This window comes from Haliotis rufescens, unplaced genomic scaffold, assembly GCF_023055435.1.
Source record: "Haliotis rufescens isolate VD_foot unplaced genomic scaffold, xgHalRufe1.0.p SCAF_18, whole genome shotgun sequence".
In the NCBI taxonomy this organism is placed as follows: domain Eukaryota; kingdom Metazoa; phylum Mollusca; class Gastropoda; order Lepetellida; family Haliotidae; genus Haliotis; species Haliotis rufescens.
Window position 1 is genome coordinate 18,749,249 of NW_025963868.1, and position 25,142 is coordinate 18,774,390.

At 43.5% G+C, this 25,142-nt stretch overlaps 2 protein-coding genes and 1 long non-coding RNA gene across 4 annotated transcripts in view; 2 read left to right on the forward strand and 1 right to left on the reverse strand.

The window, feature by feature from the left end:
- Positions 1 to 6,904: 6,904 nt before the first annotated feature.
- Positions 6,905 to 22,424, forward strand: LOC125381426 (probable serine/threonine-protein kinase mkcB). The gene is made up of 2 exons (XM_048397952.1): positions 6,905 to 8,083; positions 22,248 to 22,424. Exons 1-2 carry the CDS (start codon positions 6,905 to 6,907, stop codon positions 22,422 to 22,424), a joined length of 1,356 nt encoding a protein of 451 aa, XP_048253909.1.
- Positions 20,547 to 25,142, reverse strand: part of LOC124121028 (nephrocystin-3-like) — a 97,814-nt gene continuing 93,218 nt past the window's right edge. Inside the window, exon 26 of the mRNA XM_048398308.1 lies at positions 20,547 to 24,044. Coding sequence (XP_048254265.1) covers positions 24,040 to 24,044 — 5 coding nt within the window. The 3' untranslated portion in view covers positions 20,547 to 24,039. The remainder of the gene's footprint in view (positions 24,045 to 25,142) is intronic.
- On the forward strand, positions 24,041 to 25,035 carry LOC125381530. 2 transcript variants are annotated; one of them, XR_007221854.1, is made up of 3 exons: positions 24,041 to 24,508; positions 24,739 to 24,920; positions 25,013 to 25,035. It is a non-coding gene; the product is annotated as an uncharacterized LOC125381530 (long non-coding RNA). The 2 variants fall into 2 exon arrangements; XR_007221853.1 differs by having other exon boundaries at positions 24,041 to 24,142; positions 24,189 to 24,920.

Here is a 25,142-nt window from a genome sequence, read left to right on the forward strand (position 1 = left end):
CGCATGCGCAACTTTGGGGGTGTGTTTCATGTAGCCAATGAACGAAACAAGTTATCTCCATAAACCAATTGACATATATACCCATGACCTTCAAGGACATGAAGTTTGTTGCCAATCACGTTCTTTTCACAAAAGGCGTCAATATCGAAAACGGATACAGTATCATTTAAAAAAATAGAGGATTAATGGTTATGAATTGACTCGACTGACATTTAGTCCCAGAATAGAGTTATCTAGATCTATTTATAATACATAACTACAAAATAAAAATGATATAATCCGAAAGAAGCCATGCAAGAACAGTTCTCAATTTCAGGACCTATAGAACTTGGGCAATATAGACATGTCAATTCAACACTAGACTTGAGTTAGACTCCTTTTGTAATTTATTCTCCATGATCTGGGAGGGGTGCAGCCTAAAACGGCACCCCAGCAAAACGTCACAGATTTCTTGAGTGAAAACGGCACCTCATTGGGCGAAAACGGCACCTCTATCTTTAATAACGATAAGAACGATTAATATAGTAGTATATATGCTTTATTTACATGCTTTATTATGTTATGCTGTATAGTATAGGCACATGGTGGCCATATACGCTACTGAACTCGTGTGCAATCAGATTCTCGGGCTTTGGACTGAGGATTTAAACTGTTGATGTCATTACCAAATACCGTAGGTGCTTGGAACAACTTATGGTTACCACCGTAAATTAAAATCCTTCTTTGGACATTAATGATTAAAAATTACCTTCTCTGATACATCTGTCCGTTGTATATCATATATGGGATTACTTTTAAAGATGTGAAGTTTTTAATTTGACTCAGTATATATGATGTATGTACATCCCACATATTTATGCTAATAGCACAACTAAGCTAGAGGTAAAAGCAACCATTATACTCTTGTATAGATTTAGTTAATCCGTTAGCGATGTACAAAGTAGATCTCTTGTACGCACATAGGTCTGAGGCTCTGAGCACAATGCATTTGTAAAACAGCTTCAGCACGTATGTGTACTTAAAGAGCAATGCCTAAAATGTACATGTGTCTATATATTATACCATTCAGTAATGTGAACGGTCATTGTTAATGGGCACGTTAACACAGTATATATGGATGCTATGAGATAAAGTTTATTTGCGACGGTAGATAAATTAGATAAATTTTAGACATGGCCGTCTGGCCCATAGGTTTCAAAGTAAAAGGTATACCAGTGTCAAAACTAAATGATATATGCTAAAAAGTTACAGCCAACGCATGTTGTTATTAAAACTTAAAACTGCGTTCACCTGACGCAGACAGTGGCTTTAACGAGGTATACACATAATTAAGAATACGGTATATGTCATGGCAGTACCATTTAACAAGGCGTATTCATAATTAGGAGTAACCGAAGATAAATGTCACTTTCGATTATGTAAGCTTTGTTCATAATATAAGTATCTTCAGACTGATTTCAATAGTTTTTTGTAATTGTTTGTTTGTCATCTCTCAGCTCATGAGACATTTGTATATCACTCAGTATACATAATTATTGTTTAATACCACACACTATTGTGATAACTGCTTCTTTTATGGAAACTGTAAATGTTCTGTATGACTTTGTACTTTATATATGAAAGTTAAACATAAGTGAGATTTCTTATTTTAAATGTTAATTGATGACTGTCGAGATATCCCAAAATAGTGAGTGAGTATGGTTTTACACCGCTTTCAGCAATATTCCATCAATATGACGGCGGGGGACACCGAAAAATGGGCTTCACACATTGTTCCCATGTGGGGAATCTAACCCGGGTCTTCGGCGTGACGAGCCAACGCTTTAACCACTAGGCTACCCGACCGCCCCTATCCCCAAATAAAGGAGCTGGCCATAGACACTTTGTTTGGTTTCTTTGAAGGTGGTGCCCGATCACGAGCTGATTCCCCAAGGCTAATTCTAGATATTATGACGGTTTGAATACAGAAGTTTATAAACCATCATAATACTATCAACGCTGGTCGATTATTGGGGATTGTCTAGTGCGTCCACCATGGGTTCCGCAACATCTGTGGCGGCATCAACACGACGACGGCGGCGGCGACACTTATTTAATCAAACAAATTAAATTTACGATAAATCAATTCTTCCAAAATGTTTCATCACAGGCATGTTTAACACAGTATAAACAATTCTGGCTTCAAGTCATTCCCTGTTTTACATCTTCTACCAAGTTTTTGACTACTATATGCGATTACCTCTTTACACACTGAATTAGATAAACACCCTTTACATAGTAAATGGCCGCAGTAGCCTCTTCTGCCATGGTCACCGAGCTAACTGTTATGATGAACCGACCCGGCACGTAGGCACACTCTCCTTCCTATCATTGCGATAAACTGTCATGCAATTCAACGTTTAAATAGAACTAAAACTGAACCATAGGCGAACAATTACAAATAGACCACGGCGGCATGGTCTCCGCGAATAGACGTAATGGCCGATAGCGTGTACAGTGGCGTACAACCAAATAATACAATGCAAATCTAGGTCGAGTCCAGGTTTGTGACTATGTCTAGTCTATATACCAGCGTCTAGATGCTATCAATTAATCATTTAGCGAATAGATTTGGCGATAATAGTTCTATTGGGCTTATGGGTAATTGAATGGGAATACATTCATTGTCAATGTGTTCAAAGTGCTTTATCTTTTGGGTTAAAGTGAAATATGGTGTATAAATGAAGTCAATTTATGAAAAACATCAAGCATACTGAAGGCCTGGGTTCTATTCCCCACATGGGTACATTGTGCGATGCCCATTTCTGGTGTCCCCTGCCGTGATACTGCCGGATGATTGCTATAAGCGGCACAAAGCCATACATTCAGTTACCTGTCGTTGAACATACAATTGAATAGAATTCGGCTGTATAACATACATGTACTTTTGATAGTGGTCTCTCTCTCTATAGAGAGAGAGAGAGTAGATTACTGCAAGTCTCTGGGCTCCTTTTTTTATATATTTTATTAAGATAATTTAACAAATGTTGTTGGGGTTTGTTTCAAGTAAAATATGTTCATTTCAGACAGACGGACAGACATTGTCAGAGACTATAGATGTTAGTCCAAAACATTTGCGGTAAGTAAAAAAACAGACAGCGATCATTTCGTGAGGATCATGTAATACTCTGAGTACACACCAGTCAACGGCTGAAAGTGAATTTTTCTATTCAGGATTTTTTAGTTAGTTAGACTTGAGATTTCCAAGGCAACAAGTTGGAGTCATGTGGACCTAAAGTTGGGTTCAGTTCCGAAACACAACTCATAAGCAGCTAAATATTTATTGTGTGAAACCTTGCAAACACATTAGACAGACCTGAGCGTGTGTCCTTTGATCTGTACATTAACAGAAGGCTCTAACAAACAATACATGTTAGTCACTAGAATCTATATAAATCTTTACTCCTTGTTATTCATTACAGGTGATACATCGGGCTAACTGCAAGAAATTAATCAAAATTAGGGTTAACCCTTTAGTCCCGACAAACGGCAATTTTAAACTGTGAATTAACATGTCAAACACTGGGTGCGGTCAACATAATAACCATCATCTCAGTTTTCTCATTTGTGTGTTTGTTATTCCAGCTGTAAATAACAGAAGAGGCTATTCAGTGATTGACATCATGAGCATCGATCTACGCAATTGGGATACGATGACATGCTTCAGCCAAGGTAGCGAACCTGACCACCTGATCCCGTCAGTCAATTATCTCAGTCTTACAGTCACCCTTGACTCTTCGTCATTTCATATGAAAATGCAACTGGATTTTTTATAGAAAACATTTTTACTTGTGAAAATTAACTTGAACAAAAAATGAATAATCTTATTTGCCCACCCCCCTGTCAAAAAAAGTTAACTTGGAAATATATGCAAAACTGGACACAACCCCTTTCCTTCTAGACTAAATGCATGTAGCCGTTGATCACGAAAATTACAAGTAACCCAGAAATACAAATCACAAGCTGAATGGAGACCTTCACACTATAAACCGTATTGACTTACCGAAAGCGTGAACTACAAAGGTCAACAGTCTGTTTTGAGACTGCAACTGCACGGATAATCCAGGTCCAAACTGGACATCTGCAGGAGTTCCAGCCTGTTCCCCTAATGGCGTCCTCTGTAAAAAGATACAACAATTCAGTCAAAATACAAGCTCGGGAGGGAAACCTAAGAGTTGAGCTATCACATCTACATTTTATTAATGAAATTATACTTTTAATTCACAGAATACTCAGTAGATGTAATGCGGGTGCTTTAAAGCCCCAGTTAGTTTACTATTTTAAACTGGATTCCGAACTCTTTTGTCTCCCTAAAATAGAACTGCTTGAAAGTAGATTCTCTTGACCACTTTCGTAGTTTAAAAAATCGGCGAAGCACCCTCAGCGTTAACATTTGACGTCGGAGCCCCCGGACAGAGTGTGTTCTATACACTGCTACATTGATCCCCGCATCCCTCATCACATGAGTTACCCGTGTAGCGACCGTAGCTGCGTATCGGTGGGGAGGCGTTTGCTCGTCATGCCGGGTTCTATTCCCCACATGGGTACAATGTATTAAGTCCATTTCTGGTGTCCCCCGCCGTTAATTAGCTGGAATATTGCTAGAAGCGGCAACTCAATTACTCACTCACTCACACAGGTTTGTTTATCCCCATCCTTTCTCCACAGTGCGGTCACGTAGTCTCTGATACACTGCACCTACTACACAGAGCAAAAGATTCTCTGGATAAGCTTGTATTGTCAAATTATGTGGTTTTGAACCAAACATCGAGACCTTTGTTGGTTTTGTCAGAAGGACGACAACTTTGTCGCCCTTGCTGACGTAAGCATCAACAATATGGCCAGTTTCTCCGTCATGCGCTTATCTGATAATTTACCATTTTCAGGCATATAACTATATTGGACTAGGAGCACGTCTATATTTCAAGTTTGACGGTATCGGGACATGGAGATTTCTTATTAAAATATCTGTCATCAGCCTTTTGGTCAAAGTATGTTGACCAAATGGATATCCATGTATGTGGGGATGAAAAGCATGCAGACAAAGCTGATCTGCTGGTGTTATCGATTCTGTATTCAGATCCAGTTTCATACATGTGAGTTCGATACTCTTGGATATGCGGACTGCCTCTGTGTTCTAGTGGTAGAGCGTCAGCCCGGAGAGCGGAAGGTTCGAACCCCGTTCTAAATATGTTTGTAGAACACTCCTGTTCTGGGTCGAGAACATCAACGTTCAGAATATCTTCAGAACACATGGACGCGTTCTAAGAGTGTTACATCCATGTGTTCTGTCGAGCGTTCAGAAGTAGAAAACTTGGGTTTAGAGTGCGGGACCAATGGGCTAATATACACCTGACGTCAAGTGCAACGTTTGATTCATGGGATGAGGAGGCGCGGCAATGCAGGGTGGTCAGTCACACCAAGTACTAGTATTGAACAAAACTGTGTTTCTTGCATCTGCTGACACTAGTTTCGTTGATACAGACAGTCTTAGACAGAAGTAGTTCAGTATTTATTATTCGACAAAGGTATTCAATGTCATTGTTCAAGATTGGCGCCTCTGGTAAGCAGTAAACATCATTGGACACTGCGCTAGGCGGCAAGTAAACTCATACAGGAAAATGTCGGTGGTGCTTATTTAATGTCCAGGTTGGGAAAAATCGGGGTGTGGTTCACAGGACGACAATTCACCAATTTTTAAAACAGAATTTGAGGCTTTTTAAACACAACGTAAAATGATTGTTTTACCATCTAAGCAGTGTCTTGAATTTTTAAGAATATTTAGGTAGGTTCATTGTGTATATTAATTAGACATGACCTGTTAGGCATCTATTTTACATAAATGAAATACTCAAAAGAAAATTTCAAAACAAAAATTATTTTCAATGTTGGGCATGTGTTTGTTTCTCTTCATTTCGTCTCAGAATTATATAACAAAAAAAAAAGGGGGGATAATTGTTTGTATGGAATTATCAGGAGATTCGTATCAGCTTTGGGGTAGGTGTCACGTTTTATATTAAGGTTTTACATCTTATAGAAATTTAAAGTATACAGTTTAATAGGGTGTAATATCAATATTTTTAAAAAGGCGAAACAATTTGTTATATACTCTCCAGAACTATAGAGGAGTTTCGAAAAGGTCTGATTATTACAGATATACAACTAGGTATCGAGTGATGGGATGGATAAGAACAAGGTGTAGCTAGGTGAACCATGACGATCAACAGAACATGTATGTTGTATTGTATCATAAGGGTGCAAACAACCAAGAAAGACGACAGGGGGTCGCAGTCCAAATTAAACTTTTGAAACAATTTAACTTGATATCAATAATGGGCCACGATTGAGGTGAACATAAAAAATTGCTTATACGGCGTGGCATGGAACGAATCAATCTCACAATGACATGAGGCACCTTGCAGCACCATTTAGTAGGTGGCCTTTGACGTGTTTTTCTACGACTAGACTTGCTTCTTATCTCCTGAAAACAGCGACTTATCTACCTGTCTCCACCAGTATCCTGGATTCAAGAACGGAGTACGTGCCTCATTCAAGACACACGATTTTCACAAATACTGGACATTCGTGACTGCAATGACTTTTGCAGACATGCGGGATATTGATATTGTTGATGCCACATATTTTTAATGTGAAGGTAATCCTGTGTATTTCATGATTATTATTATTTTTCATTGATCTTGTGCGGTTATTTACTGATTTCCGAACTTAGTTCTGTACGTACCTATTTCTGGGTTCACTTTCGCGTTTCAATTTAGGAATGAATACGTACCAAGCATCATTTGTATGTGAGGTTTCAACTTCATTGGTCCAGTGGTTGCTGAGGAGATGTTGACAGACGCCACCGATGCCACCAACACTGGAGTCACCGAACAAGCAGGCTGTCAGTCAGGCTAGGTCAACTAGAACTACACCACAAACACTGGAGTCACCGAACAAGCAGGCTGTCAGTCAGGTGAGGTCAACTAGAACTACACCACAAACACTGGAGTCACCGAACAAGCAGGCTGTCAGTCAGGTGAGGTCAACTAGAACTACACCACAAACACTGGAGTCACCGAACAAGCAGGCCGTCAGTCAGGCTAGGTCAACTAGAACTACACCACAAACACTGGAGTCACCGAACAAGCAGGCCGTCAGTCAGGCTAGGTCAACTAGAACTACACCACAAACACTGGAGTCACCGAACAAGCAGGCTGTCAGTCAGGTGAGGTCAACTAGAACTACACCACCAACACTGGAGTCACCGAACAAGCAGGCTGTCAGTCAGGTGAGGTCAACTAGAACTACACCACAAACACTGGAGTCACCGAACAAGCAGGCCGTCAGTCAGGCTAGGTCAACTAGAACTACACCACAAACACTGGAGTCACCGAACAAGCAGGCCGTCAGTCAGGCTAGGTCAACTAGAACTACACCACAAACACTGGAGTCACCGAACAAGCAGGCTGTCAGTCAGGTGAGGTCAACTAGAACTACACCACCAACACTGGAGTCACCGAACAAGCAGGCCGTCAGTCAGGTGAGGTCAACTAGAACTACACCACAAACACTGGAGTCACCGAACAAGCAGGCTTTTAGTCAGGTGAGGTCAACTAGAACTACACCACCAACACTGGAGTCACCGAACAAGCAGGCTGTCAGTCAGGTGAGGTCAACTAGAACTACACCACAAACACTGGAGTCACCGAACAAGCAGGCTGTCAGTCAGGTGAGGTCAACTAGAACTACACCACAAACACTGGAGTCACCGAACAAGCAGGCTGTCAGTCAGGTGAGGTCAACTAGAACTACACCACCAACACTGGAGTCACCGAACAAGCAGGCTGTCAGTCAGGTGAGGTCAACTAGAACTACACCACAAACACTGGAGTCACCGAACAAGCAGGCTGTCAGTCAGGTGAGGTCAACTAGAATTACACCACAAACACTGGAGTCACCGAACAAGCAGGCTATCAGTCAGGTGAGGTCAACTAGAACTACACCACCAACACTGGAGTCACCGGACAAGCAGGCTGTCAGTCAGGTGAGGTCAACTAGAACTACACCACACTTCACTGACACAATATTTACTGTATATCCAACGATAGGATATGGAAAAGATCCTGTATGGCCAAATAGATACAAGTACATGTAATTTGGAATAAGTTAGATGTGAGGGGAGTATGTCTGTTTGACATGAGGAAAGTATGTCTGTTAGATGTGAGGGGAGTATGTCTGTTAGATATGAGGGGAGTATGTCTGTTAGATGTAAGGGGAGTATGTCTGTTAGATATGAGGGGAGTATGTCTGTTAGATGTGAGGGGAGTATATCTGTTAGATGTGAGGGGAGTATGTCTGTTAGATGTAAGGGGAGTATGTCTGTTAGATGTAAGGGGAGTATGTCTGTTAGATATTAGGGGATTATGTCTGTTAAATATGAGGGGAGTATGTCTGTTAGATATGAGGGGAGTATGTCTGTTAGATGTGAGGGGAGTATGTCTGTTAGATGTGAGGGGAGTATGTCTGTTAGATGTAAGGGGAGTATGTCTGTTAGATGTGAGGGGAGTATGTCTGTTAGATGTGAGGGGAGTATGCCTGGTAGTTGAGAGGGGAGTATGTCTGTTAGATGTGAGGGGAGTATGTCTGTTAGATGTGAGGGGATTATATCTGTTAGATGTGAGGGGAGTATGTCTGTTAGACATGAGGGGAGTATGTCTGTTAGATGTGAGGGGAGTATGTCTGTTAGATATGAGGGGAGTATGTCTGTTAGATGTGAGGGGAGTATGTCTGTTAGATATGAGGGGAGTATATCTGTTAGACATGAGGGGAGTATGTCTGTTAGATATGAGGGGAGTATGTCTGTTAGATATGAGGGGAGTATGTCTGTTAGATGTGAGGGGAGTATGCCTGGTAGTTTGAGAGGGGAGTATGTCTGTTAGATGTAAGGGGAGTATGTCTGTTAGATGTGAGGGGAGTATGTCAGTTAGATGTGAGGGGAGTATGTCTGTTAGATGTGAGGGGAGTATGTCTGTTAGATGTGAGGGGAGTATGTCTGTTAGATGTGAGGGGAGTATGTCTGTTAGATGTTAGGGGAGTATGTCTGTTAGATGTGAGGGGAGTATGCCTGGTAGTTGAGAGGGGAGTATGTCTGTTAGATGTGAGGGGAGTATGTCTGTTAGATGTGAGGGGAGTATGTCTGTTAGATGTGAGGGGAGTATGTCTGTTAGATGTGAGGGGAGTATGTCTGTTAGATGTGAGGGGAGTATGTCTGTTAGCTGTAAGGGGAGTATGTCTGTTAGATGTGAGGGGAGTATGTCTGTTAGATGTAAGGGGAGTATGTCTGTTAGACATGAGGGGAGTATGTCTGTTAGATATGAGGGGAGTATGTCTGTTAGATATGAGGGGAGTATGTCTGTTAGATGTGAGGGGAGTATGTCTGTTAGATGTGAGGGGAGTATGTCTGTTAGATATGAGGGGAGTATATCTGTTAGATATGAGGGGAGTATGTCTGTTAGATATGAGGGGAGTATGTCTGTTAGATATGAGGGGAGTATGTCTGTTAGATGTGAGGGGACTATGTCTGTTAGATATGAGGGGAGTATGTCTGTTAGATATGAGGGGAGTATGTCTGTTAGATATCAGGGGAGTATGTCTGTTAGATGTGAGGGGAGTATGTCTGTTAGATGTGAGGGGAGTATGTCTGTTAGATATGAGGGGAGTATATCTGTTAGATATGAGGGGAGTATGTCTGTTAGATATGAGGGGAGTATGTCTGTTAGATATGAGGGGAGTATGTCTGTTAGATGTGAGGGGAGTATGTCTGACTGATATGAGGGGAGTATGTCTGTTAGATGTGAGGGGAGTATGTCTGACTGATATGAGGGGAGTATATCTGTTAGATGTGAGGGGAGTATATCTGTTAGATGTAAGGGGAGTATGTCTGTTAGATGTGAGGGGAGTATGTCTGACTGATATGAGGGGAGTATGTCTGTTAGATGTGAGGGGAGTATGTCTGTTAGATATGAGGGGAGTATGTCTGTTAGATATGAGGGGAGTATGTCTGTTAGATATGAGGGGAGTATGTCTGTTAGATGTGAGGGGAGTATGTCTGTTAGATGTGAGGGGAGTATGTCTGACTGATATGAGGGGAGTATGTCTGTTAGATGTGAGGGGAGTATGTCTGTTAGATATGAGGGGAGTATGTCTGTTAGATATGAGGGGAGTATGTCTGTTAGATATGAGGGGAGTATGTCTGTTAGATATGAGGGGAGTATGTCTGTTAGATGTAAGGGGATTATGCCTGGTAGATGTGAGGGGAGTATGTCTGTTAGATGTGAGGGGAGTATGTCTGTTAGATGTGAGGGGAGTATGTCTGTTAGATATTATGGGATTATGTCTGTTAGATGTAAGGGGATTATGCCTGGTAGATATGAGGGGAGTATGTCTGTTAGATGTGAGGGGAGTATGTCTGTTAGATGTGAGGGGAGTATGTCTGTTAGTTGTGAGGGGAGTATGTATGTCAGATGTGAGGGGAGTATGTCTGTTAGATGTGAGGGGAGTATGTCTGTTAGATGTGAGGGGAGTATGTCTGTTAGATATCAGGGGAGTATGTCTGTAAGATGTAAGGGGAGTATGTCTGTTAGATGTGAGGGGAGTATGTCTGTTAGATATGAGGGGAGTATGTCTGTTAGATGTGAGGGGAGTATGTCTGTTAGATGTGAGGGGAGTATGTCTGTTAGATATGAGGGGAGTATATCTGTTAGATATGAGGGGAGTATGTCTGTTAGATATGAGGGGAGTATGTCTGTTAGATATGAGGGGAGTATGTCTGTTAGATGTGAGGGGAGTATGTCTGACTGATATGAGGGGAGTATGTCTGTTAGATGTGAGGGGAGTATGTCTGACTGATATGAGGGGAGTATATCTGTTAGATGTGAGGGGAGTATATCTGTTAGATGTAAGGGGAGTATGTCTGTTAGATGTGAGGGGAGTATGTCTGACTGATATGAGGGGAGTATATCTGTTAGATGTGAGGGGAGTATGTCTGTTAGATATGAGGGGAGTATGTCTGTTAGATATGAGGGGAGTATGTCTGTTAGATGTGAGGGGAGTATGTCTGACTGATATGAGGGGAGTATGTCTGTTAGATGTGAGGGGAGTATGTCTGTTAGATATGAGGGGAGTATGTCTGTTAGATGTGAGGGGAGTATGTCTGACTGATATGAGGGGAGTATGTCTGTTAGATGTGAGGGGAGTATGTCTGTTAGATATGAGGGGAGTATGTCTGTTAGATATGAGGGGAGTATGTCTGTTAGATATGAGGGGAGTATGTCTGTTAGATATGAGGGGAGTATGTCTGTTAGATGTAAGGGGATTATGCCTGGTAGATGTGAGGGGAGTATGTCTGTTAGATGTGAGGGGAGTATGTCTGTTAGATGTGAGGGGAGTATGTCTGTTAGATATTATGGGATTATGTCTGTTAGATGTAAGGGGATTATGCCTGGTAGATATGAGGGGAGTATGTCTGTTAGATGTGAGGGGAGTATGTCTGTTAGATGTGAGGGGAGTATGTCTGTTAGATGTGAGGGGAGTATGTCTGTTAGATGTGAGGGGAGTATGTCTGTTAGATGTGAGGGGAGTATGTCTGTTAGTTGTGAGGGGAGTATGTATGTCAGATGTGAGGGGAGTATGTCTGTTAGATGTGAGGGGAGTATGTCTGTTAGATGTGAGGGGAGTATGTCTGTTAGATATCAGGGGAGTATGTCTGTAAGATGTAAGGGGAGTATGTCTGTTAGATGTGAGGGGAGTATGTCTGTTAGATGTGAGGGGAGTATGTCTGTTAGATGTGAGGGGAGTATGTCTGTTAGATGTAAGGGGATTATGCCTGGTAGATGTGAGGGGAGTATGTCTGACTGATATGAGGGGAGTATGTCTGTTAGATGTGAGGGGAGTATGTCTGACTGATATGAGGGGAGTATGTCTGTTAGATGTGAGGGGAGTATGTCTGTTAGATGTGAGGGGAGTATGTCTGTTAGATGTGAGGGGAGTATGTCTGTTAGATATGAGGGGAGTATGTCTGTTAGACATGAGGGGAGTATGTCTGTTAGATATCAGGGGAGTATGTCTGTTAGATGTAAGGGGAGTATGTCTGTTAGATGTAAGGGGAGTATGTCTGTTAGAGGTAAGGGGGGTTATGCCTGGTAGATGTAAGGGGAGTATGTCTGTTAGATATCAGGGGAGTATGTCTGTTAGATGTGAGGGGAGTATGTCTGTTAGATGTGAGGGGAGTATGTCTGTTAGATGTGAGGGGAGTATGTCTGTTAGATGTAAGGGGATTATGCCTGGTAGATGTGAGGGGAGTATGTCTGTTAGATATCAGGGGAGTAGGTCTGTTAGATGTGAGGGGAGTATGTCTGTTAGATGTAAGGGGATTATGCCTGGTAGATGTGAGGGGAGTATGTCTGTTAGATATCAGGGGAGTATGTCTGTTAGATGTGAGGGGAGTATGTCTGTTAGATGTGAGGGGAGTATGTCTGTTAGATGTGAGGGGAGTATGTCTGTTAGATGTAAGGGGATTATGCCTGGTAGATATGAGGGGAGTATATCTGTTAGATATCAGGGGAGTATGTCTGTTAGATGTGAGGGGAGTATGTCTGTTAGATATGAGGGGAGTATGTCTGTTAGATGTGAGGGGAGTATATCTGTTAGATATCAGGGGAGTATGTCTGTTAGATATGAGGGGAGTATGTCTGTTAGATGTGAGGGGAGTATGTCTGTTAGTTGTGAGGGGAGTATGTCTGACTGATATGAGGGGAGTATGTCTGTTAGATGTGAGGGGAGTATGTCTGACTGATATGAGGGGAGTATATCTGTTAGATGTGAGGGGAGTATATCTGTTAGATGTAAGGGGAGTATGTCTGTTAGATGTGAGGTGAGTATGTCTGACTGATATGAGGGGAGTATGTCTGTTAGATGTGAGGGGAGTATGTCTGACTGATATGAGGGGAGTATATCTGTTAGATGTGAGGGGAGTATATCTGTTAGATGTAAGGGGAGTATGTCTGTTAGATGTGAGGGGAGTATGTCTGACTGATATGAGGGGAGTATGTCCGTTAGATATGAGGGGAGTATGTCTGTTAGATGTTAGGGGAGTATGTCTGACTGATATGAGGGGAGTATGTCTGTTAGATGTGAGGGGAGTATGTCTGTTAGATATGAGGGGAGTATGTCTGTTAGATATGAGGGGAGTATGTCTGTTAGATGTGAGGGGAGTATGTCTGTTAGATGTGAGGGGAGTATGTCTGACTGATATGAGGAGAGTATGTCTGTTAGATGTGAGGGGAGTATGTCTGTTAGATATGAGGGGAGTATGTCTGTTAGATATGAGGGGAGTATGTCTGGTAGATATGAGGGGAGTATGTCTGTTAGATATGAGGGGAGTATGTCTGTTAGATGTAAGGGGATTATGCCTGGTAGATATGAGGGGAGTATGTCTGTTAGATGTGAGGGGAGTATGTCTGTTAGATATGAGGGGAGTATGTCTGTTAGATGTGAGGGGAGTATGTCTGTTAGATATGAGGGGAGTATGTCTGTTAGATATGAGGGGAGTATGTATGTCAGATGTGAGGGAAGTATGTCTGTTAGATGTGAGGGGAGTATGTCTGTTAGATATCAGGGGAGTATGTCTGTTAGATGTAAGGGGAGTATGTCTGTTAGATATCAAGGGAGTATGTCTGTTAGATGTAAGGGGAGTATGTCTGTTAGATGTAAGGGGAGTATGTCTGTTAGATATGAGGGGAGTATGTCTGTTAGATGTAAGGGGATTATGCCTGGTAGATGTGAGGGGATTATGTCTGTTAGATATGAGGGGAGTATGTCTGTTAGATGTGAGGGGAGTATGTCTGTTAGATGTAAGGGGAGTATGTCTGTTAGATGTAAGGGGAGTATGTCTGTTAGATGTGAGGGGAGTATGTCTGTTAGATATGAGGGGAGTATGTCTGTTAGATGTGAGGGGAGTATGTCTGTTAGATATGAGGGGAGTATGTCTGTTAGATGTAAGGGGATTATGCCTGGTAGATATGAGGGGAGTATGTCTGTTAGATATGAGGGGAGTATGTCTGTTAGATATGAGGGGAGTATGTCTGTTAGATATGAGGGGAGTATGTCTGTTAGATGTGCGGGGAGTATGCCTGGTAGATATGAGGGGAGTATGTCTGTTAGATATGAGGGGAGTATGTCTGTTAGTTGTGAGGGGAGTATGTCTGTTAGATGTGAGGGGAGTATGTCTGTTAGATGTGAGGGGAGTATGTCTGTTAGATGTGAGGGGAGTATGTCTGTTAGATATGAGGGGAGTATGTCTGTTAGATGTAAGGGGAGTATGTATGTTAGATGTGAGGGGAGTATGTCTGTTAGATGTGAGGGGAGTATGTCTGTTAGATGTGAGGGGAGTATGTCTGTTAGATGTGAGGGGAGTATGTCTGTTAGATGTGAGGGGAGTATGTCTGTTAGATGTGAGGGGAGTATGTCTGTTAGATATGAGGGGAGTATGTCTGTTAGATGTAAGGGGAGTATGTCTGTTAGAGGTAAGGGGGGTTATGCCTGGTAGATGTAAGGGGAGTATGTCTGTTAGATATCAGGGGAGTATGTCTGTTAGATGTGAGGGGAGTATGTCTGTTAGATGTGAGGGGAGTATGTCTGTTAGATGTGAGGGGAGTATGTCTGTTAGATGTAAGGGGATTATGCCTGGTAGATGTGAGGGGAGTATGTCTGTTAGATATCAGGGGAGTAGGTCTGTTAGATGTGAGGGGAGTATGTCTGTTAGATGTGAGGGGAGTATGTCTGTTAGATATGAGGGGAGTATGTCTGTTAGACATGAGGGGAGTATGTCTGTTAGATATCAGGGGAGTATGTCTGTTAGATGTAAGGGGAGTATGTCTGTTAGATGTAAGGGGAGTATGTCTGTTAGAGGTAAGGGGGGTTATGCCTGGTAGATGTAAGGGGAGTATGTCTGTTAGATATCAGGGGAGTATGTCTGTTAGATGTGAGGGGAGTATGTCTGTTAGATGTGAGGGGAGTATGTCTGTTAGATGTGAGGGGAGTATGTCTGTTAGATGTAAGGGGATTATGCCTGGTAGATGTGAGGGGAGTATGTCTGTTAGATATCAGGGGAGTAGGTCTGTTAGATGTGAGGGGAGTATGTCTGTTAGATGTAAGGGGATTATGCCTGGTAGATGTGAGGGGAGTATGTCTGTTAGATATCAGGGGAGTATGTCTGTTAGATGTGAGGGGAGTATGTCTGTTAGATGTGAGGGGAGTATGTCTGTTAGATGTGAGGGGAGTATGTCTGTTAGATGTAAGGGGATTATGCCTGGTAGATATGAGGGGAGTATATCTGTTAGATATCAGGGGAGTATGTCTGTTAGATGTGAGGGGAGTATGTCTGTTAGATATGAGGGGAGTATGTCTGTTAGATGTGAGGGGAGTATATCTGTTAGATATCAGGGGAGTATGTCTGTTAGATATGAGGGGAGTATGTCTGTTAGATGTGAGGGGAGTATGTCTGTTAGTTGTGAGGGGAGTATGTCTGACTGATATGAGGGGAGTATGTCTGTTAGATGTGAGGGGAGTATGTCTGACTGATATGAGGGGAGTATATCTGTTAGATGTGAGGGGAGTATATCTGTTAGATGTAAGGGGAGTATGTCTGTTAGATGTGAGGTGAGTATGTCTGACTGATATGAGGGGAGTATGTCTGTTAGATGTGAGGGGAGTATGTCTGACTGATATGAGGGGAGTATATCTGTTAGATGTGAGGGGAGTATATCTGTTAGATGTAAGGGGAGTATGTCTGTTAGATGTGAGGGGAGTATGTCTGACTGATATGAGGGGAGTATGTCCGTTAGATATGAGGGGAGTATGTCTGTTAGATGTTAGGGGAGTATGTCTGACTGATATGAGGGGAGTATGTCTGTTAGATGTGAGGGGAGTATGTCTGTTAGATATGAGGGGAGTATGTCTGTTAGATATGAGGGGAGTATGTCTGTTAGATGTGAGGGGAGTATGTCTGTTAGATGTGAGGGGAGTATGTCTGACTGATATGAGGAGAGTATGTCTGTTAGATGTGAGGGGAGTATGTCTGTTAGATATGAGGGGAGTATGTCTGTTAGATATGAGGGGAGTATGTCTGGTAGATATGAGGGGAGTATGTCTGTTAGATATGAGGGGAGTATGTCTGTTAGATGTAAGGGGATTATGCCTGGTAGATATGAGGGGAGTATGTCTGTTAGATGTGAGGGGAGTATGTCTGTTAGATATGAGGGGAGTATGTCTGTTAGATGTGAGGGGAGTATGTCTGTTAGATATGAGGGGAGTATGTCTGTTAGATATGAGGGGAGTATGTATGTCAGATGTGAGGGAAGTATGTCTGTTAGATGTGAGGGGAGTATGTCTGTTAGATATCAGGGGAGTATGTCTGTTAGATGTAAGGGGAGTATGTCTGTTAGATATCAAGGGAGTATGTCTGTTAGATGTAAGGGGAGTATGTCTGTTAGATGTAAGGGGAGTATGTCTGTTAGATATGAGGGGAGTATGTCTGTTAGATGTAAGGGGATTATGCCTGGTAGATGTGAGGGGATTATGTCTGTTAGATATGAGGGGAGTATGTCTGTTAGATGTGAGGGGAGTATGTCTGTTAGATGTAAGGGGAGTATGTCTGTTAGATGTAAGGGGAGTATGTCTGTTAGATGTGAGGGGAGTATGTCTGTTAGATATGAGGGGAGTATGTCTGTTAGATGTGAGGGGAGTATGTCTGTTAGATATGAGGGGAGTATGTCTGTTAGATGTAAGGGGATTATGCCTGGTAGATATGAGGGGAGTATGTCTGTTAGATATGAGGGGAGTATGTCTGTTAGATATGAGGGGAGTATGTCTGTTAGATATGAGGGGAGTATGTCTGTTAGATGTGCGGGGAGTATGCCTGGTAGATATGAGGGGAGTATGTCTGTTAGATATGAGGGGAGTATGTCTGTTAGTTGTGAGGGGAGTATGTCTGTTAGATGTGAGGGGAGTATGTCTGTTAGATGTGAGGGGAGTATGTCTGTTAGATGTGAGGGGAGTATGTCTGTTAGATATGAGGGGAGTATGTCTGTTAGATGTAAGGGGAGTATGTATGTTAGATGTGAGGGGAGTATGTCTGTTAGATGTGAGGGGAGTATGTCTGTTAGATGTGAGGGGAGTATGTCTGTTAGATGTGAGGGGAGTATGTCTGTTAGATGTGAGGGGAGTATATCTGTTAGATATCAGGGGAGTATGTCTGTTAGATGTGAGGGGAGTATGTCTGTTATATATGAGGGGAGTATGTCTGTTAGATGTGAGGGGAGTATGTCTGTTAGATATGAGGGGAGTATGTCTGTTAGATGTGAGGGGAGTATGTCTGACTGATATGAGGGGAGTATGTCTGTTAGATGTGAGGGGAGTATGTCTGTTAGATGTGAGGAGAGTATGTCTGTTAGATATGAGGGGAGTATGTCTGTTAGATGTAAGGGGATTATGCCTGGTAGATATGAGGGGAGTATGTCTGTTAGATGTGAGGGGAGTATGTCTGTTAGATATGAGGGGAGTATGTCTGTTAGATGTGAGGGGAGTATGTCTGTTAGATATGAGGGGAGTATGTCTGTTAGATATGAGGGGAGTATGTCTGTTAGATGTGAGGGAAGTATGTCTGTTAGATGTGAGGGGAGTATGTCTGTTAGATATGAGGGGAGTATGTCTGTTAGATGTAAGGGGAGCATGTCTGTTAGATATCAAGGGAGTATGTCTGTTAGATGTAAGGGGAGTATGTCTGTTAGATGTAAGGGGAGTATGTCTGTTAGATATGAGGGGAGTATGTCTGTTAGATGTAAGGGGATTATGCCTGGTAGATGTGAGGGGATTATGTCTGTTAGATATGAGGGGAGTATGTCTGTTAGATGTGAGGGGAGTATGTCTGTTAGATGTAAGGGGAGTATGTCTGTTAGATGTAAGGGGAGTATGTCTGTTAGATGTGAGGGGAGTATGTCTGTTAGATATGAGGGGAGTATGTCTGTTAGATGTGAGGGGAGTATGTCTGTTAGATATGAGGGGAGTATGTCTGTTAGATGTAAGGGGATTATGCCTGGTAGATATGAGGGGAGTATGTCTGTTAGATATGAGGGGAGTATGTCTGTTAGATATGAGGGGAGTATATCTGTTAGATATGAGGGGAGTATGTCTGTTAGATGTGCGGGGAGTATGCCTGGTAGATATGAGGGGAGTATGTCTGTTAGATATGAGGGGAGTATGTCTGTTAGTTGTGAGGGGAGTATGTCTGTTAGATGTGAGGGGAGTATGTCTGTTAGATGTGAGGGGAGTATGTCTGTTAGATGTGAGGGGAGTATGTCTGTTAGATATGAGGGGAGTATGTCTGTTAGATGTAAGGGGAGTATGTCTGTTAGATGTGAGGGGAGTATGTCTGTTAGATGTGAGGGGAGTATGTCTGTTAGATGTGAGGGGAGTATGTCTGTTAGATGTGAGGGGAGTATGTCTGTTAGATGTGAGGGGAGTATGTCTGTTAGATGTGAGGGGAGTATATCTGTTAGATATCAGGGGAGTATGTCTGTTAGATGTGAGGGGAGTATGTCTGTTATATATGAGGGGAGTATGTCTGTTAGATGTGAGGGGAGTATGTCTGTTAGATATGAGGGGAGTATGTCTGTTAGATGTGAGGGGAGTATGTCTGACTGATATGAGGGGAGTATGTCTGTTAGATGTGAGGGGAGTATGTCTGTTAGATGTGAGGAGAGTATGTCTGTTAGATGTGAGGGGATTATGTCTGAGTGATATGAGAATAGTTTGTAATTATGGCCACAATTGCCTATTCTTTGGTTTACTGATATATCGATAACCAATGCTTGTGTAACCTGTTGCCAATACACAGCCCTACCAGTCATTTGTTATGTCATTTGTCATCAAGTGTTTGCGTAATTGTGTAGATGAAATAAATACCAATTCTGTTATCAGTGCAGAATGTTACATGTGTCACAGTACGCATGTCAGAAAAGGCTTTGTTCTATTTTAAAGATAAACCAAGTTTTGTATAATGTTGGACTTGGGCTTCTGAGAATGTCAACTAATGGTGACATATGGAACTGTCCAGGTGACGAATAAAAGAACACATCCTGACCCTACACAACATTTATTCCCATAGGCATTTTGTCCAACGACAGTAAAGTACTAGATAAAATATAGTGTTAGAGTTATATCACAGTGTGGCATACAAAACATAAACAATGTTGTGTAACAAAAGCTGGTTACAATGTAAATAGATCAACAATAGTTGACAACAATGACAAGGTGATATGTGACAACACACAGGAGGGAATATAGAATATAGGCAGTGTACATACTTAAATACCTAATTTGTTGTTTGTTTGGGGGTTGTTTTTTTTGTTTTGTTTTTTTTTTGGGGGGGGGGGGGGGGGGGACGCTGTGATTATTTTGGGGGGGGGGGGGGCTGTGATTTTTTTTATCAAAAAAATATATTGTCCACGTAAATTCTCGAAAAAAACTAATCATATTTCACTCTTGAGTACCAAATAAACTGACTGCGCAAAAAATGATTTTCTTGCGAGGTGTTTTTCAACAAAAAAATATTCATGCTCATATTTTTCAATCACATACAGATATGCTACACACACAGAACTTGGATCACAGGGCCATCTAGGGCAGACCACACTTTACTGCTGACTCAGACATACTGCATATAGATATGCTCCACACACAGAACTTGGATTACAGGGTCATCTGGGGCAGACCATGTGGAAGCTGAGTGTACAGTACACCCTGACAGAGGTGCTGGTCAAGTGTGTGTGATGGCACAGTGCACAGACTGCACCTGTACATGCAGAGTTAGCTGACGCAGGAAGTTGATAAATATATACATATATCAACAGTATAACATCTGTTCAACATATTTAAAGAATTAAATACTGAATGGTTACAATACGTATCTATCTAACAACAAAAAGCCTCATTTCACCACTACTTTTAAAACTCTGCTCCTGAAACAAATCATCACATATCATTACTCTGTTCAGTGTATCATCTGGAAGCCGGTCTTAGTCAATGTGTTGTCACCTTTTACCTGATTTATATCGACCCCTTTTCAGGTCATTTAATTAATATCAGTTTAGTATTAAAACTCTTGAAAACACAAATATAGTCACAGACCAATTTGAGTTATTAACATGTGACCTTTCACCCTACAGAATTTGTCCAATGTTTTTTTGAAAGAATTTGCAAACGGAATCAGTCTGTGAGCAACTCACACTCACAGCTCCCACCACTGCCTAAGTATAACAGAATCTTGGATATCCTTAATTCTCACTAATTTCTATATTTTCAATAAAACACTTAGTATCATTATCATCTTGACACAGTTTCTGCTGGATCCCGGTGACATGGTGTTAACCAGGAGGGCCATGGTGTTAACCAGGAGGGCCATGGTGTTAACCAGGAGGGCCATGGTGTTAACCAGGAGGGCCATGGTGTTAACCAGGAGGGCCATGGTGCTGCATGTCACCTGCATGTGGACAGCAGATTCTGCTGGATCCCGGTGACATGGTGTTAACCAGGAGGGCCATGGTGCTGCATGTCACCTGCATGTGGACAGCAGATTCTGCTGGATCCCGGTGACATGGTGTTAACCAGGAGGGCCATGGTGCTGCATGTCACCTGCATGTGGACAGCAGATTCTGCTGGATCCCGATGACATGGTGTTAACCAGGAGGGCCATGGTGCTGCATGTCACCTGCATGTGGACAGCAGATTCTGCTGGATCCTGGTGACATGGTGTTAACCAGGAGGGCCATGGTGCTGCATGTCACCTGCATGTGGACAGCAGATTCTGCTGGATCCCGGTGACATGGTGTTAACCAGGAGGGCCATGGTGCTGCATGTCACCTGCATGTGGACAGCAGATTCTGCTGGATCCCGGTGACATGGTGTTAACCAGGAGGGCCATGGTGCTGCATGTCACCTGCATGTGGACAGCAGATTCTGCTGGATCCCGATGGCATGGTTTTAACCAGGAGGGCCATGGTGCTGCATGTCACCTGCATGTGGACAGCAGATTCTGCTGGATCCCGGTGACATGGTGTTAACCAGGAGGGCCATGGTGCTGCACGTCACCTGCATGTGGACAGCAGATTCTGCTGGATCCCGGTGACATGGTGTTAACCAGGAGGGCCATGGTGCTGCATGTCACCTGCATGCAGACAGCAGATTCTGCTGGATCCCGGTGACATGATGTTAACCAGGAGGGCCATGGTGCTGCATGTCACCTGCATGTGGACAGCAGATTCTGCTGGATCCCGGTGACATGGTGTTAACCAGGAGGGCCATGGTGCTGCATGTCACCTGCATGTGGACAGCAGATTCTGCTGGATCCCGGTGACATGGTGTTAACCAGGAGGGCCATGGTGCTGCATGTCACCTGCATGCAGACAGCAGATTCTGCTGGATCCCGGTGACATGATGTTAACCAGGAGGGCCATGGTGCTGCATGTCACCTGCATGTGGACAGCAGATTCTGCTGGATCCCGGTGACATGGTGTTAACCAGGAGGGCCATGGTGCTGCATGTCACCTGCATGTGGACAGCAGATTCTGCTGGATCCCGGTGACATGGTGTTAACCAGGAGGGCCATGGTGCTGCATGTCACCTGCATGCAGACAGCAGATTCTGCTGGATCCCGGTGACATGATGTTAACCAGGAGGGCCATGGTGCTGCATGTCACCTGCATGTGGACAGCAGATTCTGCTGGATCCCGGTGACATGGTGTTAACCAGGAGGGCCATGGTGCTGCATGTCACCTGCATGTGGACAGCAGATTCTGCTGGATCCCGGTGACATGGTGTTAACCAGGAGGGCCATGGTGCTGCAATTGTCACCTGCATGTGGACAGCAGATTCTGCTGGATCCCGGTGACATGATGTTAACCAGGAGGGCCATGGTGCTGCATGTCACCTGCATGTGGACAGCAGATTCTGCTGGATCCCGGTGACATGGTGTTAACCAGGAGGGCCATGGTGCTGCATGTCACCTGCATGTGGACAGCAGATTCTGCTGGATCCCGGTGACATGGTGTTAACCAGGAGGGCCATGGTGCTGCATGTCACCTGCATGTGGACAGCAGATTCTGCTGGATCCCGGTGACATGGTGTTAACCAGGAGGGCCATGGTGCTGCAATTGTCACCTGCATGTGGACAGCAGATTCTGCTGGATCCCGGTGACATGGTGTTAACCAGGAGGGCCATGGTGCTGCATGTCACCTGCATGCAGACAGCAGATTCTGCTGGATCCCGGTGACATGATGTTAACCAGGAGGGCCATGGTGCTGCATGTCACCTGCATGTGGACAGCAGATTCTGCTGGATCCCGGTGACATGGTGTTAACCAGGATGGCTATGGTGCTGCATGTCACCTGCATGCAGACAGCAGATTCAAACAGTAAAACAAAGGCAGCCATTCAGCAGGAAGTAGTTTCTGCAGTACTCGTCCTGCTGATAAGGACTGAACAGCAATAATGATGACACATATCATGCAGCTAGATGTCATTTCGCTGTAACGGAGGAAACATTTTACAAACTATAAACACAAACTCACATTAACTGGAAATGTGTTTGGCATAAAATCAAAAACAGAAGCAACCACATTAAACCTTTTCTAGCATGCCTAAAACATCATTAATCTCTTAAGCATACTCAATGATATACCACAGCCACCATGGTCAGTCTGCACAGTACACTGTACCACAGTCACCTTGGTCAGTCTGCACAGCACATTGTACCACAGTCACCTTGGTCAGTCTGCACAGTACACTGTACCACAGCCACCATGGTCAGTCTGCACAGCACATTGTACCACAGTCACCTTTGTCAGTCTGCACAGCACATTGTACAACAGTCACCATGGTCAGTCTGCACAGCACATTGTACCACAGCCACCATGGTCAGTCTGCACAGCACATTGTACCACAGTCACCTTGGTCAGTCTGCACAGCACATTGTACCACAGTCACCTTGGTCAGTCTGCACAGCACATTGTACCACAGTCACCTTTGTCAGTCTGCACAGTACACTGTACCACAGCCACCATGGTCAGTCTGCACAGCACATTGTACCACAGTCACCTTGGTCAGTCTGCACAGTACACTGTACCACAGCCACCATGGTCAGTCTGCACAGCACATTGTACCACAGTCACCTTGGTCAGTCTGCACAGAACATTGTACCACAGTCACCATGGTCAGTCTGCACAGAACATTGTACCACAGTCACCATGGTCAGTCTGCACAGCACATTGTACCACAGTCACCTTGGTCAGTCTGCACAGCACATTGTACCACAGCCACCATGGTCAGTCTGCACAGCACATTGTACCACAGTCACCTTGGTCAGTCTGCACAGCACATTGTACCACAGTCACCTTTGTCAGTCTGCACAGCACATTGTACCACAGTCACCATGGTCAGTCTACACAGCACATTGTACCACAGTCACCATGGTCAGTCTGCACAGCACATTGTACCAAAGTCACCTTGGTCAATCAACAAAAGATATGCAAAAACACGTTAATCAGGACATATACAGTTAAGTGAGGATTAATTGTACTGAAATTACATTTGTGACATTTGGTCAGAGATTTTGTGAGGTTATCTCCCAAACTTGCTCCTTTACATGTATATATAAAAGAAAAAAATTCTAGTTCCTTCAAACATAAATTTTTTATGTAAATGTTTCGTTATCATTTTCAGCAGGCAAAACCAGGTCCCATCTCTTATCTCCTTCTTTGGATGTTTGTTGGAAGTGAGTTGTCACTCCGGAGCTTGGACCTGACAGCTTGAGGGCAGATCAGGAAAAGAGAGGTCACCTCACTTGGTCTGGCACATCAACCCGAACAACACAAGAGAGGTCATCACACATCAACCTGAACAACACAAGAGAGGTTATCACACATCAACCTGAACAACACAAGAGAGGTCACCTCACTGGGTCTCACACATCAACCTGAACAACACAAGAGAGGTCATCTCACTGGGTCTCACACATCAACCTGAACAACACAAGAGAGGTCATCACACATCAACCTGAACAACACAAGAGAGGTCATCACACATCAACCTGAACAACACAAGAGAGGTCATCACACATCAACCTGAACAACACAAGAGAGGTTATCTCACTGGGTCTCACACATCAACCTGAACAACACAAGAGAGGTCACCTCACTGGGTCTCACACATCAACCTGAACAACACAAGAGAGGTTATCTCACTGGGTCTCACACATCAACCTGAACAACACAAGAGAGGTCACCTCCCTGGGTCTCACACATTCACCTGAACAACACAAGAGAGGTCATCACACATCAACCTGAACAACACAAGAGAGGTCATCTCACTGGGTCTCACACATCAACCTGAACAACACAAGAGAGGTCACCTCACTGGGTCTCACACATCAACCTGAACAACACAAGAGAGGTTATCTCACTGGGTCTCACACATCAACCTGAACAACACAAGAGAGGTCACCTCACTGGGTCTCACACATCAACCTGAACAACACAAGAGAGGTATCTACACTTGGTCTCACACATCAACCTGAACAACACAAGAGAGGTCATCACACATCAACCTGAACAACACAAGAGAGGTCATCACACATCAACCTGAAAAACACAAGAGAGGTCATCACACATCAACCTGAACAACACAAGAGAGGTATCCACACTTGGTCTCACACATCAACCTGAACAACAGAAGAGAGGTCATCACACATCAACCTGAACAACACAAGAGAGGTCACCTCCCTTGGTCTCACACATCAACCTGAACAACACAAGAGAGGTATCCACACTGGGTCTCACACATCAACCTGAACAACACAAGAGAGGTCATCACACATCAACCTGAACAACACAAGAGAGGTCATCTCACATCAACCTGAACAACACAAGAGAGGTGATCACACATCAACCTGAACAACACAAGAGAGGTCATCACACATCAACCTGAACAACACA

Coding starts and splice junctions, on each gene's coding strand:
- LOC125381426 (XM_048397952.1), top strand. CDS start 6,905: ATGCCACCAACACTGGAGTCACCGAACAAGCAGGCTGTCAGTCAGGCT. Junction 8,084..22,247: donor ACAAGCAGGCTGTCAGTCAG/GTGAGGTCAACT, acceptor GCATGTGGACAG/CAGATTCTGCTGGATCCCGG.